General features: G+C 37.5%; 1 protein-coding gene across 2 annotated transcripts in view; it reads left to right on the top strand.

The window, feature by feature from the left end:
* Nucleotides 1-2,836, top strand: part of LOC142353565 (uncharacterized) — a 34,987-nt gene extending 32,151 nt beyond the window's left edge. For both annotated transcript variants that reach the window (XM_075405841.1, XM_075405842.1), the window contains one exon: nt 162-2,836. In XM_075405841.1, the coding sequence (XP_075261956.1) occupies nt 162-2,727 (2,566 nt within the window). In that variant the 3' untranslated portion in view covers nt 2,728-2,836. The remainder of the gene's footprint in view (nt 1-161) is intronic.
* Nucleotides 2,837-15,259: the final 12,423 nt, after the last annotated feature.

Below are 15,259 nucleotides of genomic sequence, written 5' to 3'. Positions count from 1 at the left end.
GAGGCTTGGAAGCAAATAAGAACAGATAAAGATTTCTTCGTGTACTGTACTGTACGTACGAGAACAATGTCAAAAAAAGATAAGTAATTGTGGTTTCTCAATTTTTTTTGCATTTGAGTACTTTATTTGAGTTTACTTGATGAACGATTTTTGTTCAACAGGTGGCCGAAGGAGCATTTGAAGTACACGAAAAGTTATCCCAACATTTGCTTTTCCTTCAACCCGTTTTATCCGGAAGGGAAGACAGATTTTCCTGTTCCGGAACAGACGTATACCGTTAGTCCAGCATTTATTGAGACCACTGGAGCCCAACCTGTCAACGGTGCTGCGAATTCTGGCACTACTTTTGTCGGACCAATAACTGCCCAAGAGCACGAGATGCAAGTACGACTCGAAGAGCAGAATAATCAAACAAATTTTCCCAAGTTCGGACCTGGTGTGAAAAATGAGGAAAGAACTGAGCCGCCTAAAGATATCGCGAAACCCAGTAATATAGAAGCTGCATCTGGTGAAGCTCAAAAAGCAAATGGTGGTTCCGAGAACAAAGAGGGAGGAACCGAAGATGCGAAGGAAAACGGAGATGTTACCAAAGATCCGAACAAAAAGAGCAAGAAGAAGAAAAAGAAGAAACGAAAGAATCGAAGTCGCTCAAAGTCTAAAACTAAAGACAGAAGCAAGTCGCGATCCAGATCCAAATCTCGAAGTACCAGGAGTCGAAAAAGGTCGCGATCGTATAGCTATAGCAGCTACTCATCACGATCGACATCCTATTCGAGTTATACCTCCTATTCGTCATCGTACACTGGATCTAGCTACTCGAGTTATTCGTATTCTAGTTCATCCTATGATTCATCGCCCAGGCGTGGCAGTCGTCGGAGGTCTTTGTCCAGAGATTTCACTCCTCCGAGGAATCGACGAGGTCGAGGTGGCGCTTCCCGTCGTCGTGGTCGAAATAGAAGACGTAACAGGAATCGTGGTGATCGTCGAGGAAAAGCAAGAGGAGCTCCTGGAGGCGGTGGGAATCGGCAAGTTACCAGGTCCTGGTTGCCACCTGCTGGTCCTCCACCGGGAAGAGGAGGCAAAGGTGGACGGGGTGGTGGGGGTGGTCCAAGTCGAGGCGCTCCTAGGGGCGCATCAAGTCGGTATAGCGGTCCGCCTCCGAGACCCCTGAGCGAAAGAGGATACCCTCCTCCCCCATACGAGGAAGACTATAGAGGACCTCCTCCTCGTCACGACCCACGTGATCAATATTCCCCAAGGGACGACGAGGCTTACTATGATGAGCATTATCGGAGAAGGGACAGATCACCGCCCCCGCCTAATCACCCACCGCCAAGTCTGATGGAACCCAGAATGAGTCGAAGTAGCCACCAGGATACAGATTATGGAGGATATGGTCCAAGCACAAGGCGTAGTGATTACCATCATCATAGGTCAAGTCATCGCGACTATCACCACGAGAGGGAAAGACGAATGAGTGACAGAGAATCGCATCATTCACATGAACTTCACATGCATCAACAACAGCAACATCAGGAACCCGGAAGCAATATCGACAAGTACTTCCAAATGGAACCGGAATCCATGGAATTATATACACAGAACCAGGACAGTTCTGGCCAGCCCTTTACTGTCGACGAAAGTGAAATCCAGAATAAATACAGTGATCTAGTGCAATACGCAAAAACGTTTGCCGAAAAGCAAGAGACTGTGCCTGCTCCTGGCGCGACCCAAAGTTCTGCCGGAGATGGTCAGCCTCAATTAATAAGTGACCCCCTGAACCCTCAGATCCAGCAAGGTATCCCTCAAGATACACCCCAAAACGTACTTCTGACTCAAATCGCCCAGCCGAAAATACTTCCAACAAACGTCCTGGCACCTGCCATGGCGCCCGTTCTGCCTGAATTGAATCCGGGAGCAAGTGCAATTCCTGGAGCTGTTGCGGCTCAAAGACCTCTTTTTGTGACTCCAAGTATGCCCAATTTAAATCTGGCCGTACTGGCTCAGAAATTACAGCAGCAGCAACAACAAACCCAACAAGCGATTGCACAACAGCAAGCTGTGGTCGCACAACAGGCCAGTCAGCAACAACAACAAAACAACCAAGTTCAGAGTCCAATTGCTCAAGGTCAAGCTGTAGCGCAACCTCAGCCGCCGCCACAGCCAGTTACAACTTCTACTGCTCCGCAAAACCCACCGCAACAACCTCCGGACCAAATAAGCCAAGCTATAGCTCAAGCAAACGCTAATGCTCTTGCGGCAGTCGCAGCTTCGCAACAACAACAAAGACTCCAGATGCTTCAGAACCGAGCGACGGATGTTGCAGCTCTAGGTATGGCGAGACCTTCACTGACATCTCTTTTCCCCTCAGGGAACCCCCTAGCTGCTTTGCATGCAAACCCTCTATTCGGAGCTGCGCCTAATCTTTTGAACCCGCAACTCCCACTGGCAGCTGGGCTACCCGCAGCTGGTGTAAATGCAGCTCAGTTGATGCAACTTGGAATTGGGCAAAATCCGGGTCAGTTACCTCCGGGGATCAGCCCCGCGGCACTGTCGGCTGCTTCGCTTTTGAACCCAGGAGCTGCACCGAGTTTGCCGGGTACCGGAATCCTAGGAGGCGCTGGGAACATTGTCAACCCAGCAGCAAACCCACTGGCAATTCAACCAAATTTGATGCAACAGCAACTGTTAAACAATTTGTTACAACCGCCACCCCAGCCACAGTAACTGCTTGACAAAGTTTTCGTAAATTTCTATTAGTCTATTCCGACCATGATTTATAATAAGTTCTGCTACTGTTATTCAAATTGTATATCTCGAAACTCAATTGACGTTACTTGACAATTTTTTATCTGCAGAAAAAATTGCGGAGAGGGGGTAAATGAGCATCCGCGCGTCGATAGTACAATTCCTAATAGCTCATAAACGGGGGCTGAAGCAAATATTATTAGTCTTTTTTATAGCTGCGAAGCTGTAAGCTGAGCGAAGCTATATTGCGGTGCTCTTGGTTTTTTTTACGACTCGAGGAGGAGTATTGGTTTTCTTCAGGTTTTTTTTACCGGAAGTACTATTCGTTCAGACGCTGTTTTGACCTAAAAGCGTAAGTGAGTAAAATTGCCGTGTGAACTAATTTTGTCTGAGCGAGAGAAGTTTTTTGATCATGCGCTGCGTTTAGTGAATGACTTTTTGACTTTGAAAAGTAGTTTTTGACTGAATGGCACCTATAAGTAACCGTTTTAAGCCGTTTTTTCGTCTAAATGGCCCAATTTTTTTGCTTGTAATTTGGTTTTTGTAGAAATTATTTTTCGATGCTATATTGAATTGTCAACCACGGAATTGTCAACCTCGGATGCTATATTGAATTGTCAACCTCGGAATTGTCAACCTCGGAATTGTCAAAATATTGAATTGTCAACCTCGATGCTATATTGAATTGTCAACCTCGGAATTCGATGCTATATTGAATTGTCAACCTCGTCCACCACTGTGTTTTGTGGAGCCTGAAGATTGCGTTTCAAGTTCAAAATTGGCACATATTTCTTGATTTTTTAGTTAATTTTTGTTTTTTTTTCTATTAGTTTTTATAGCTGCGAAGCTGTAAGCTGAGCGTAGCTATATTGCGGTGCTCTTGGTTTTTTTTTGTTTCGTCGTCTGACGCTCTTTTTTCGTTTTACATTTGTTCACACAGCAAAGCTGAAAAAGTCAAATTTTCTGAATGACTTCTTCCTCTCACTAACGGCGTTTGCGCGCGTGACGTCATTTCTCACTCTCTTTAGCAAAAGTTTTTTGCGTGATTAGATTTTGATCACAAGTGACCTACCTCACTCAATAAAATGACTTTTGCACTTTAAACTTAAGTTTAATTTGAATTTGTTTAAGTTCAAAGGAACTCATATGTGCAGTAAAGGTCCCTAATAAGAGGCTTCTGCGGAATGAATTTTAACAAGCTTCATTAATTATCGCTCAATTTTTTTACCTAGTTTTTTGAGTGGCGTCAATTTTTTCAATTTAGATCTGTATCTGTTTCTATCTCTATTATATGGCACGCAGGTCTATTCTTTCGCAGCTATTCCGGCAATCTGCCGGCTATGTTTGTCATTTTGGATCTTTTAACCGTCTGTTTGTCACAAATCAGTTAATATGCCAACTTCTTTTTGAAAATTCTTATACTCAACGCCTCTTTCTACCTCGATATAATTTTGTTTTATAAAATTGTACATATGATAATCCGATGTTGGTAGTTTTTATAGCTGCGAAGCTGTAAGCTGAGCGTAGCTATATTGCGGTGCTCTTGGTTTTTTTTGTTTCGTCGTCTGACGCTCTTTTTTCGTTTTACATTTGTTCATACAGCAAAGCTGAAAGGTCAAATTTTCTGAATGACTTCTTCCTCTCACTAAAAGCGTTTGCGCGCGTGACGTCATTTCTCACTCGCTTTAGCGGAGGTTTTTAGGTTATTTGCGTGATTAGATTTTGATCATACGTGACTTACCTCACTCAGTAAAATGACTTCTGCACTTTAAAACTTGAGTTTAATTTGAATTTGTTTCAGGTCAAAGGAACTCATATGTGCAGTAAAGGTCCCTAATAAGAGGCTTCTGTGGAATGAATGTAACAAGCTTTATCAATTAATCGCTGAAAGTTTTTCAGCCTAGTTTTTTGAGCGGAGTCAATTTTTTTTCAATTTAGATCTGTATCTGTTTCTATCTCTATTATATGGCACGCAGGTCTATTCTTTCGCAGCTATTCCGGCAATCTGCCGGCTGTGTTTCCGATTTTTGTCAGTTTTTTGGCTTCTAATTCGGTTCTACTTACTAGAAATAGTCTTTTTGTGCACGATGAGGGGTTTCCATTTCATTTCAATAAAAGTTCAATCATTTTCTGCCGTTAAGTTTTTGAAAAACAGTTACAACTTTTTCAAAAATGAGGTCTTAAAAGTTTTTTGACCATTTTTTTGCAAAATGTTTCAATGTTTCGTGTGTTTGAATTCTGCTTTTTCCTATTTTTTTGTTCTCTTCATGGGGATAGATCTTTGTATCGGATGACTAGTTACCTTTTCTATGTCTCGAATGCTGAACAATGAAATGTATTCGTTTTTCTTGATTTTTTAAATTTGATTTTAACTTTCAAAAATCAAGAATGTCTTTGTTACGGTGTTCCTTACATTGTGCCCATATTCTTCACATTCTAGTTAATCATTCTAGCTTTGTACTGGCTCATACATTTTTTTCGTTATATTAATTTTTTTCAGTTGTTAAAAAATTGAATGATTTCAGCCTTTTCTTAGATTTTCGTCATTTCTTTGGTTTGCAATTGATTTCATTCAACATATGGCAGCACTGAGAGTTTGCTAGCAAGCCTTTTCCAAAATGTCCACCTATTACTTTTTACTCCAACTTTTTCCGGCCTTGGTAATAATTTAAACGATTTTTTGTCTTTGAACATTCTTCTGCTGCCCTTGTCTTTTCTATGATCAATTTAATTTTAGAATTAAAATGAAATCACGTTGTCTAGCATAAGTACAACAAGGAAGAAGTATGTGCTGTTTGTGGTCTTAATTGCAGTGATTAGAAGTGTAATTTTAGTAGTTTCTAATTCTTAAGTTTGAGCATTCTTTATTAAAAAGTTTTAACTTAGTTTCTAATATTATTATCTGCCGTTTGCTTTCCCGATCTTTGAGATTACAATCGTGAATTATTTGGGGGCATTTGATAGCCTTGTCAGCATTTTCAAGCTATCAGTATTTTGACCATCTTAATTGTTTCGGATTTTTTTAACGTTACCAAACGTTTTCAATTTAAAGTTTTGCTGCATTTTTTTTCTCTTTGTAACAGTGGTTTAAGTTTCACCAATGTTTAGATCAGACCTCGGGAGGTAATGAGTTAATGGTTTAATACAAAAGGTAATAGCTTCCACTGCAATTACGGTTTTGTATGTGAAGTTTTGACGCTTCGAGTCGGTTCCGGAATTCTTCCGGCTATGTTTTTTTGTTTCGTCGTCTGACGCTCTTTTTTCGTTTTACATTTGTTCACACAGCAAAGCTGAAAAAGTCAAATTTTCTGAATGACTTCTTCCTCACACTAACGGCATTTGCGCGTGTGACGTCATTTCTCACTCACTTTAGCAAAAGTTTTAGGTTATTTGCGTGATTAGATTTTGATCATACGTGACTTACCTCACTCAATAAGATGACTTTTGCACTTTAAAACTTAAGTTCAATTTGAATTTGTTTAAGGTCAAAGGAACTCATTTTTGCAGTAAAGATCTCTAATAAGAGGCGTCTGCGGAATGAATTTTAACAAGCTTTATTAATTTATCGCTGAATGTTTTTTACCTAGTTTTTTTGAGCGGCGTCGATTTTTTTTTCAATTTAGGTCTGTATTTGTTTCTATTTCTATTATATGGCACGCAGGTCTATTCTTTGGCAGCTATTCCGGCAATCTGCCGGCTACGTTTTGTCAATTATTCCATAGACCGATTTCACTTTTTGTTTGAGTTTTTTACGCTATAAATTCCTCGCACTCATAGTTTTTAACAGCTGAATGGAATTGCCGATATATCCGAGTCACATATGATTCATTTATAAGAAAGTTTAATCTTTATTTTTTCGATCAGAATGGGAGAAACGTAGGATCCACTTTTTTATTATAGTTAAAAAACTTATACGCTGAATGTAGATATTTTGTGGTACTGGTGATTTTTTATTTAAAGAAATTGAATTGTTTTGGAGTGCTTTCACGATTCTATGCTATCTTTTTTAATTGCTGTGAACAATATTTTTTGTAAGCTTACAAAATTTATTGAAAAAACTATTTTAAACCTGTCTTTTTAATTGAACGAAGTTCATAGCAATTGTTGTAAACGTGTTGGTCTTTTGTATGCACATTTTTTGATCGACCATTTTGCGCTTTTCAGTAGATCGAATCACGGTGGGGTCAAATGTTTTTCTACCCGGCTGTCGTTCGAGAGCAATTCTTCCGACATCAGTCGGGTTATGTTTTAATGAAGTATTTTGCTTGACCGTTTTGTTCAAGAACGTTTTTTCAATTTCATTTCTCGAGTGATTTTTTTTGCGTTTCACGTCTTGATTTTTGCACGACCTAAATTGTTTCAGGGCTTTGAGATAGTTATCTTCAAATCGCTTTTGTTTTAGCAACAGACTTAATTTCTCAAAAGCCGCGTGGTTATTGCTTCTGTCTCTTAGGGAGGAGGTCGATGGTTCGAAAACCGTGAATAGTTTCTGTCACACATAAAAAGTTATCAAGCCTACAGCCCCCTCTGAATTAAACTTCCCTACCTGTCATTTGAGAGCAATTTTTCCGACTTTAGACGGTTTATGGTAATTTATTTGAAATATCTCATAGAAAGCCTAAAAAGAATTGCAGTTGTAGTGGTATGACTGCTGAGCAAACTTTAGGAGTGGAGGAATAAGGAATTACTTGTAATTTTTCACCCATAAAATTATCAAGGATACAGCCCACTCTGAATTAAATTGCCCTTCCTGTCGTTTGAGAGCAATTTGTCCGTCGTTAGACGGTTTATGGTTATTTGAAAAAACAAATTGAAATCGTAAGACGATTTGCAGTGGTAATGGTATGACTATTGATCAAACTTTGGGAGTGGAAGAAAAAGGCATTAGCTTTGTACTTGTACCGTTTTCAAGAAAGACAGATATTAGGGCTTGGATAAATCTTCTTCAAGCCATTAAAATTATTAACGATATCTCTTTAAATCAATTATTACGTTTTTCTTTCTCATGAAACTCCTAATAATCACAGGTTTTTCGACGCACAATTTACTTGTTTGTGTGACGCAGTTTCATGCCGGAAACTTGACAAGAAAATATTGAGCAACAAATGTCATAACGTTCTTACACTTATTTCTCATTTTTCCATAATAATGCTTATAATATCTTGGTTCATCTGAAATCTAACCTAACACCACACAGCTCAAATGGTACTTTATTATTTTGGTGTTCTCTTACAAGAGTAATCTAAGAGGAGTACGAAAAAATGATTGATAACGATATAGAAATATTTTCATATCAAAGCTCGACAGTAGTAATAGTTAAGCAGAGCTGGGGGGTGTAAAAGGAAGTACCTATGTATTAACATTAGGTATAGCCCATTTTCCCGCAAATCCCAAAGATGTACCTCACAGCTTGATACCCACGCTGTTCGCACGAGGGGGATTAGCAAGTTAATCCCTTAAAATTAAATTAGGTCATTTACTCTTTCCCATATTGCACTTTAATAATGTAATTTTCCAAAGACGTACCTCACAGCATGACACCCAAGCTGTTCTCTCAAAGGGGATTAGTTAGGTAATGTTTTAATATCAAATTAGATAGGGTGACTCATTTACACTTACGTACGGTTTACGTGATTTTCAAAAGTGTACCTCACAGCATGATACCCAAGCTGTTCACACGAAGGGGTTTAGCAAAACAGTGCCTTAACAAATTAGTAAGGACATTGACCCCCTACCATATTACAGTTTACTAATGTAAATTTCCAAAGACGTACCCCACAGCATGACACCCAAGCTGTTCTCTCAAAGGGGATTAGTTAGGTAATGTTTTAATATTAAATTAGATAGGGTGACTCATTTACACTTACGTACGGTTTACGTGATTTTCAATATCACGTAAACCGTACGTAAGTGTAAATGAGTCATGTGTAAATATGGTAGGGGGTCAATGTCCTTACTAATTTGTTAAGGCACTGTCTGGCTAATCCCCTTCGTGTGAACAGCTTGGGTATCATGCTGTGAGGAGGTAAATCTTTGGAAATTGGAGGGTAGGAGGCTATACCTAATGTTAATACATAGGTACTTCCTTTTACCCCCCCCCCCAACTTTGCTCACGTTATACTACTCTCGACTACTTTAGTTGAGCACAACATCTGAGCAGTTAACTGGTCCAATTAAATTGTAGTCAGTTTATCAACGTGAACTGTTGAATTTAGCTTCTCATATTTCAAGTGCTTCCGAATTTTTGGTCCTGGAAAACTGTTTATCTACATGATTACTAACGGGTGGGCCTTTTTATCTGCATGACTAGTAAACGTTTCGTTCAGTTTTCTCTCCTTTGTCTGTTTTATGTTGGAAATTACTCTTCAAATTTAAAATGCAAATAGTTTTAGTCTACTGTCACTCCCCAATCAGTTCAGCAGAAAAAATGACTTGCTGTAGTTTTTTTTCAAATTAGTAAAATTTTATACTAAATTGAGAAAATCTGTTGTACTTTCGAGATCTAGTGGTCTTTTATTTGGTATTCTGCATTATTCAGACAAAGCCTTGTGGAAAATTTATTTTTTGAAAGTTATTTAATTGGTTCAGTATTTTCACATTTTATTGGTAATTTTAACTAGAGGACCTTGAAAGCTTTTGAAATAAAGAATATTTTCCAGTCTGTTTTTACCTTCAATTGACTGTAAGCTGCATTTCTGTAAAAACTCTCATATGATAAAAAAAGAAAAAATCTCCAAATTTTTTTGTGTTGTGAATGTTTTTCCAGTTCTCACAGTGAAAAATTGTCAATACGCAGAACACTTTTGTTCAACTATTTTTCGCGGAACATACCAAACAAGTTCCAGAACCGAGAGTACGATTTCATCAGCCACTAAAACTTCGACGCAAAGAGCTGAGCTTAAAAGTTTGAAATTAGATTTAATGAAGAAAAAGTCTATTTTTGCCCTCAACTTAGAATCCTGACAAAAATGGACTTTCAATTCTTGAATCAAACCGCTATAAATAATCGGCTGCATCGCCATTAGAGACAAAGAAGTTTGGTTTATTTCAATTCATGTTTGTTTTAAGGAAACTTTTCGTTCAATGATCTGCAAATCTGTTCTCTTAACTTCAATTTCGAATGAAATGAAACAGTTTAGCACCCTTTGGCCCTTTAAATATATTAGAACAAAATTCTGGTCCCCCTCTACCTTTCTATCATTCAGGCGCAAGCGCCCTCGTGTTAGGGCACTAAGTCCCTCTGGCGACAAATATTTTGTTCAAACATATACTTAGTTTTGAGAAGTCAGTTCGTTCTACGTATTTAGTTAAGCAGTCCAAAATGACCAAAGAACTATTTTTGATTGCTCTCAAACGAAGTTTGTAGCAGTTATATTAGTCCTGTCGGTCTTTTTTATGCAATTTTTGGCTTGACCGATTTTTCGTCTGAACGATTTGACTTTTCGTCCCCAAAAACGGGATAAACAGGTAGGTAGCGCACAGCGGGAAATAAGTGCTCTTAGAGACTTTCAGCTCACTGCTCTCCGAGTGTGATATTCACAGAAACTAATTTGGAGACTTATACTTATGGTGTGAAGGGCGGTTCTTAGAGTTTGGCCCCCACCCCCACATCAGCCCCCCAAACCCCCCCCCCCACATCAGCCCCCTCATTTAACCCCCAAATCCCCACCTTTGCATATTGTCCAGGCCGTAAGGGCCTCGTACAGCCATAGAACCCCTCCCACCGTTCCGTCTCCCTCCCTACCGCGCGCATCTCACGCCCCTTCAATTAAGCTAAAGCTAGCTTCACAACCGTGGCTAGCTGCTGACGAGGCCAACCGCTCGCTGGTTCTTTGAGAGCAATTTGCCTGAAGTTAGTCGATTATGTTTATTTATTGCCTCATTGAGGAGTGTCAGATTTCGTATCAACTCGTTTTCACTCTGCCCGGTTACTAATCGATTCTTACATGAAAAAGTTGTTCTCTAACTGAAAACTAAACGTAAAAATTTAGCCTGGCTGATTTTTTTATTAAAAAATTTACGTTAGAAAGGTTTTGCAAGATGAAAAATTAGCCTGCTGTTTTAACTCAAATAAATACATTTAGGTTTTTCTGTTCCCCCTTTTATAAAAGAGACTTAGGAACGTTTTTTGCTATCATGAACTCAATCGCTACTCTTTAGCAAACAAGATTAATTGATTAATAGCTGTCAAGCTATAGCTGTTATTATTGGGGACATCGTGGTTTTTTACAATCCAAGAAATGGATTGAATTGGTGCTCTGTCCTTTTTTTATTTTGTAAGATGTTTCCAAACCTTTTTTTATGATTTTGAGCGGGATAAACAGGTAACGCGCAGCAGGCATCAATTTTAATTAGAGGCCCTTAGACGTGTTCTGTTGTTCTTCAAGTGCTTAGAGTGGCGAAGCTAATAGTAATGCCGTAACTCAACGTTAAAAGGTCATTCTTGGGAGTTTTTTGTGCCCAAACTGTTGAGATTTTTCGCGTTTTCTCGTCATTTTCCAAATTTTTGTTGGATTAGTCTAAGATTGAGGTTATTAAAAATTGCAAGGGTCTGTTGCAAGACATATTTATGACCATTTTAAGAGCCATATGTTTTGGTACCCCAAAAACAAACAAGCCAAGTTATCCTAATTTTTAAAAAAAAATTTAAGTTTTTGGACAGTTTTATGTCATTTTTTGAGTTTTTCAGCCCTAGGTGTCAAAGACCTCCTCTTGTGTTTAATAATAGGTTACTGCATAGATTCTAGTGGTAAGGAAATTGTTTTCAACATTTTAACATCACGAATTTTAGCAAATTGATAAAACTTTTTACAAATTTTCCGATATTTAATTTCATTATCTGTTTTTCCAGCCCCAGGGGCCAAGAAACTTCCTCTAGGAATTGATAACAAGTTTCTGAAAATTTTGTCTTGGCCATAGAATGGATTTCAACATTTTAGTATCACAGAATGTAGAAGTTTTTTGATAAAACTTGCAATTTTTATCAAATTTTGTGAGATCTATTTTCAATATTTAATTTTTTTCCAGTTCCAGGGGCCAAAAAACGTCCTCCGGGAATTGATAATAGGCTAATGAAAAAATTTTTTATCGGCAGTAGAATAATTTTCAGCTTTTTAATATTACAAATTTGTAGCAATTTGTTGACAAATCTTGCAAATATTTTTTCAATTTTTTGAAATTTGTTGTCATTTTCTAAGTTTTTACAGCCCCACTGTCCAATAAACCTCCTCATTAAATTGATAATAGGGTTTGGAAAATTTTCCATTGGTCATGGAATGGTTTTCATCATTTTAATATCGCAATTTTCAGCAATATTTTGATAAAACTTGCAATTTTTCTCAGTTTTTTGAAATTTTTGCCGTTTTAGGATTCTTCGGGCCAAAGGACCAAGGAACCTCATCTGGAGTTTGATAATAGGTTATTGCATAGTTTCTAGTGGTAACAGAATGTTCGTAATGGAAAATATTGGTGTCACAAATTTTTGCAAACTTAAAAAAAACTTGAAATTTTTATGGCAAATATTTATCTTGCTTCAAGTTTATCAATTTTTATGAGCCGGTGAAACTATTTAACGCTTAAAATAGGGATACTGGATACTGGATATCCTCTGAAGATAATGAAATGGTTCTTAAGATATTGATATTACAAATTTTTGCAAAATTTTAATTGTTTTCAGTTTTTTGATTTTTGTCATTTTCTGAGTTGAACAACCTTTACTGGCCAACAAAACTTTTAATGTTTTGCAAATGCGTTACATGGCGTAACTTCAGAGACAAAGAATTGTTTTGAATTTTTTCTGCAAAATTTTGAAACTCTTTAAATTTTGCAAATAAACATCATTCTTGGCTTGTGCGTTTGATAATGTGTATATTGAATTCTATCCTATTTGGACTTCAGGTTAAAAGCTTCAAGAGATTTATCAAGGATTCCTTTGTTTAATTTGTTTAACTTCTTTAGCTTCTGAGGTTTTGAGATATTGTTTTTTTTTGCTGGGATGGTTCAAATGATCTGCTGGTTTTGTACATTAGTTCTCATTTTGTCTTTGAATTATTTGAATTGTGTTTCAAGACTTGTCCTGCTATGCTTTTTTAAATTTGTCGTCTCCATCGATGATTCTTACGACCTGACTTCTTTGAATTGGCTTTTTCAATGACTTCATTGACTGCTACGGCTTTGCAGTTAACATTCGTGTGCGTGACGTCATTTCTGCTTTTAGGTCAATTGAGTTACTTGCCTCACTGAAACAATTGACTTCTGAACTCATTAATGGAACTTTAAATTTTATGAATATTTACTAGTTAAAGATCAATAATGTGCATCTAAGTAGTGCCAAACTTATATGCCCTAATTCTTGAGTATTAGTCTTGAGTTTTTGATTTCGAATATAGATTTTGAAAAACTTCTGTTAGGGCTTTCTCCGTATAGACCGTATGTGTCATAAAATTGACAGTCCGTATTTCTTTAGTTGTTTCATTTCGTGGAAGATCACAGGCGCCTATCGCGGCTATTTTCCGGCAATTTGCCGGCTATTTTTGCAAGATTTGTTCAGTATGTATTGAAATCTTCAAAAATGACGTCATCGTCAAAAACTGATATGAAAAACAACTTCGGTTCAATGTTTCGAATCAGATTTTAGGGCTAAAACAAGGCAGGAAGGCAGTTATTATGTGAGTTATGCAGTGAATGCTACAAAATCGATGAGTTGATAGGACCTTCAATCTAAATCAGAAATCACGGTATTTACACATAAAGTTCACTTCCTCACTAGGGTTAAAGCGACTGCTCTAAAGCTTTTGAAAATTTTTTACTCTTAATTAATAATTTTTTCATTATTCAAACGAGAGTTTTTGTTTTCTACCTGTTCTGTTGATTATTTTGGTGAGTTTCGAAGGCAGCAAAAAATTTGAGCAAGAAGTGTTTTTCATGTTTATTAAGGACTACAGATTTCTTCAAATATATCGATTTGTTAATGGATTTGAACGAGACCGAAGGGTAATTAAACAGTTGTTAACGAGTGCTAAATACCATGAGTATAATTATTAACAAGAAAATAAATCAATGCAACTTAAGGGGGGCTGAGATTCATGTTCTAACTTATTTAGAAAAGCAAAAAAAGTACGTTGTATCAAGTTCTAGTCGAGAATTTACAAAAGGGAAAAAATTTGGTCTCTATGCAAAAAAACCCTGTGTTACGCTACCTAATAATCGATTGACAATCTGGATCTATTCTGTTTCCCAAGCCCCCCCCCCCCCCCCCCCCGTTGTTTTTTATGACCCCCAGTTTCAAATTATATGTTTTTATATAGCACCTTACTATATAAGAAACTAGCACGTGCGCCTGGGGGTCATAGAAAATTATTCTCATTAAGCTGGGGGGGGGGGGGCAAAATAGAAAAAATCCGATAATCTCTACAACAACTCTTTGAGTGATTTGATTTTTTTAACAAACTATGATGTAAAAAAAAGCTAGATTATGATTGCAAAACTAGACAGGGACCACTTAGTTTGATTTGCTAAATTTGCACCAATATAGGGGAAAGCAGTAAAGCATAGTAAGGTTTTTTTATATCACATGCTGCTTCGGGTGCGTTTTTGAAAAAAAAATTCAGGAGTTTGTCGAAAACACAGTAATAATAAGTTGGGCCGCTTTCTGTTTTTAGCGCCTGATGATTTGTGAACCTAGGTTCTCTAAGTATGTATTAGAACCAAATCTTAGTCGCCCGAGGGACTTAGTGCCCTGACCCGAGGGAGCTTGCGCCCGGATGATCGGCTCGAGGCCCGAGGGGGACTAAGATTTTGTTCTAACATATTTAGAGGACAAAGTGTGCGAATGTGTCAAATTTCATTTGTAATTAGAAAACTTAAGAGTACAATTTTGCAGATTGATGAGAGAAAAGTTTCGTTCTTAAAAATATTCAGGAATTGAAATAAACCAAACGTCTGATAGCGAGATGGAGCCGTTTTTTTTATAGCGGTTTGATTCAAGTTTCAAAAAATAGATCTTTAACTAAGTGTAAATTTTACCCTGAGCTTACTGTCCTAAATTGAGACACTAGTTTTAAGGCAAAAAACTAAACTTTTACTTCTTTAAGTCCAAAGTTCAGTCTTTCAAACTAAGCTCTCTACCTCGAAATTTTAGTGCCCAATGAAATCGTACCCTGGGGTCTCTAACAAACAATTTACAAATATACATGACAAATAGGCTTAGCCAATTACTGTCTAATAACTTAACTATTCAGCTCTCCAATAACAGCTGTACTGATACAAAAGTCATATAAACGTTTAATTTAAAAAATGTTTCGCCACCTTTCGTTGCCATGAAAGTTTTACATTTTATTTTTTTTAAAAGCCGCAAGCATTTTGCGTCTCTTATAATAACATCAACAATAATCGTCTCTGTTTCTTATTTTCTATTCGCTACGAATACCGAATTGAGCGGAAAAACAAATCAGTTTCAATTCATTGATGTAAACATATCTGTTTACAATAATAAAAGCGATGCTAGGAAAAG

This window comes from Convolutriloba macropyga, chromosome 14 (genome assembly GCF_964194025.1).
Source record: "Convolutriloba macropyga chromosome 14, txConMacr16.3, whole genome shotgun sequence".
In the NCBI taxonomy this organism is placed as follows: domain Eukaryota; kingdom Metazoa; phylum Xenacoelomorpha; order Acoela; family Convolutidae; genus Convolutriloba; species Convolutriloba macropyga.
Note: the sequence above shows the minus strand (reverse complement) of the source record. Positions and strands in the feature narration are given on the sequence as shown.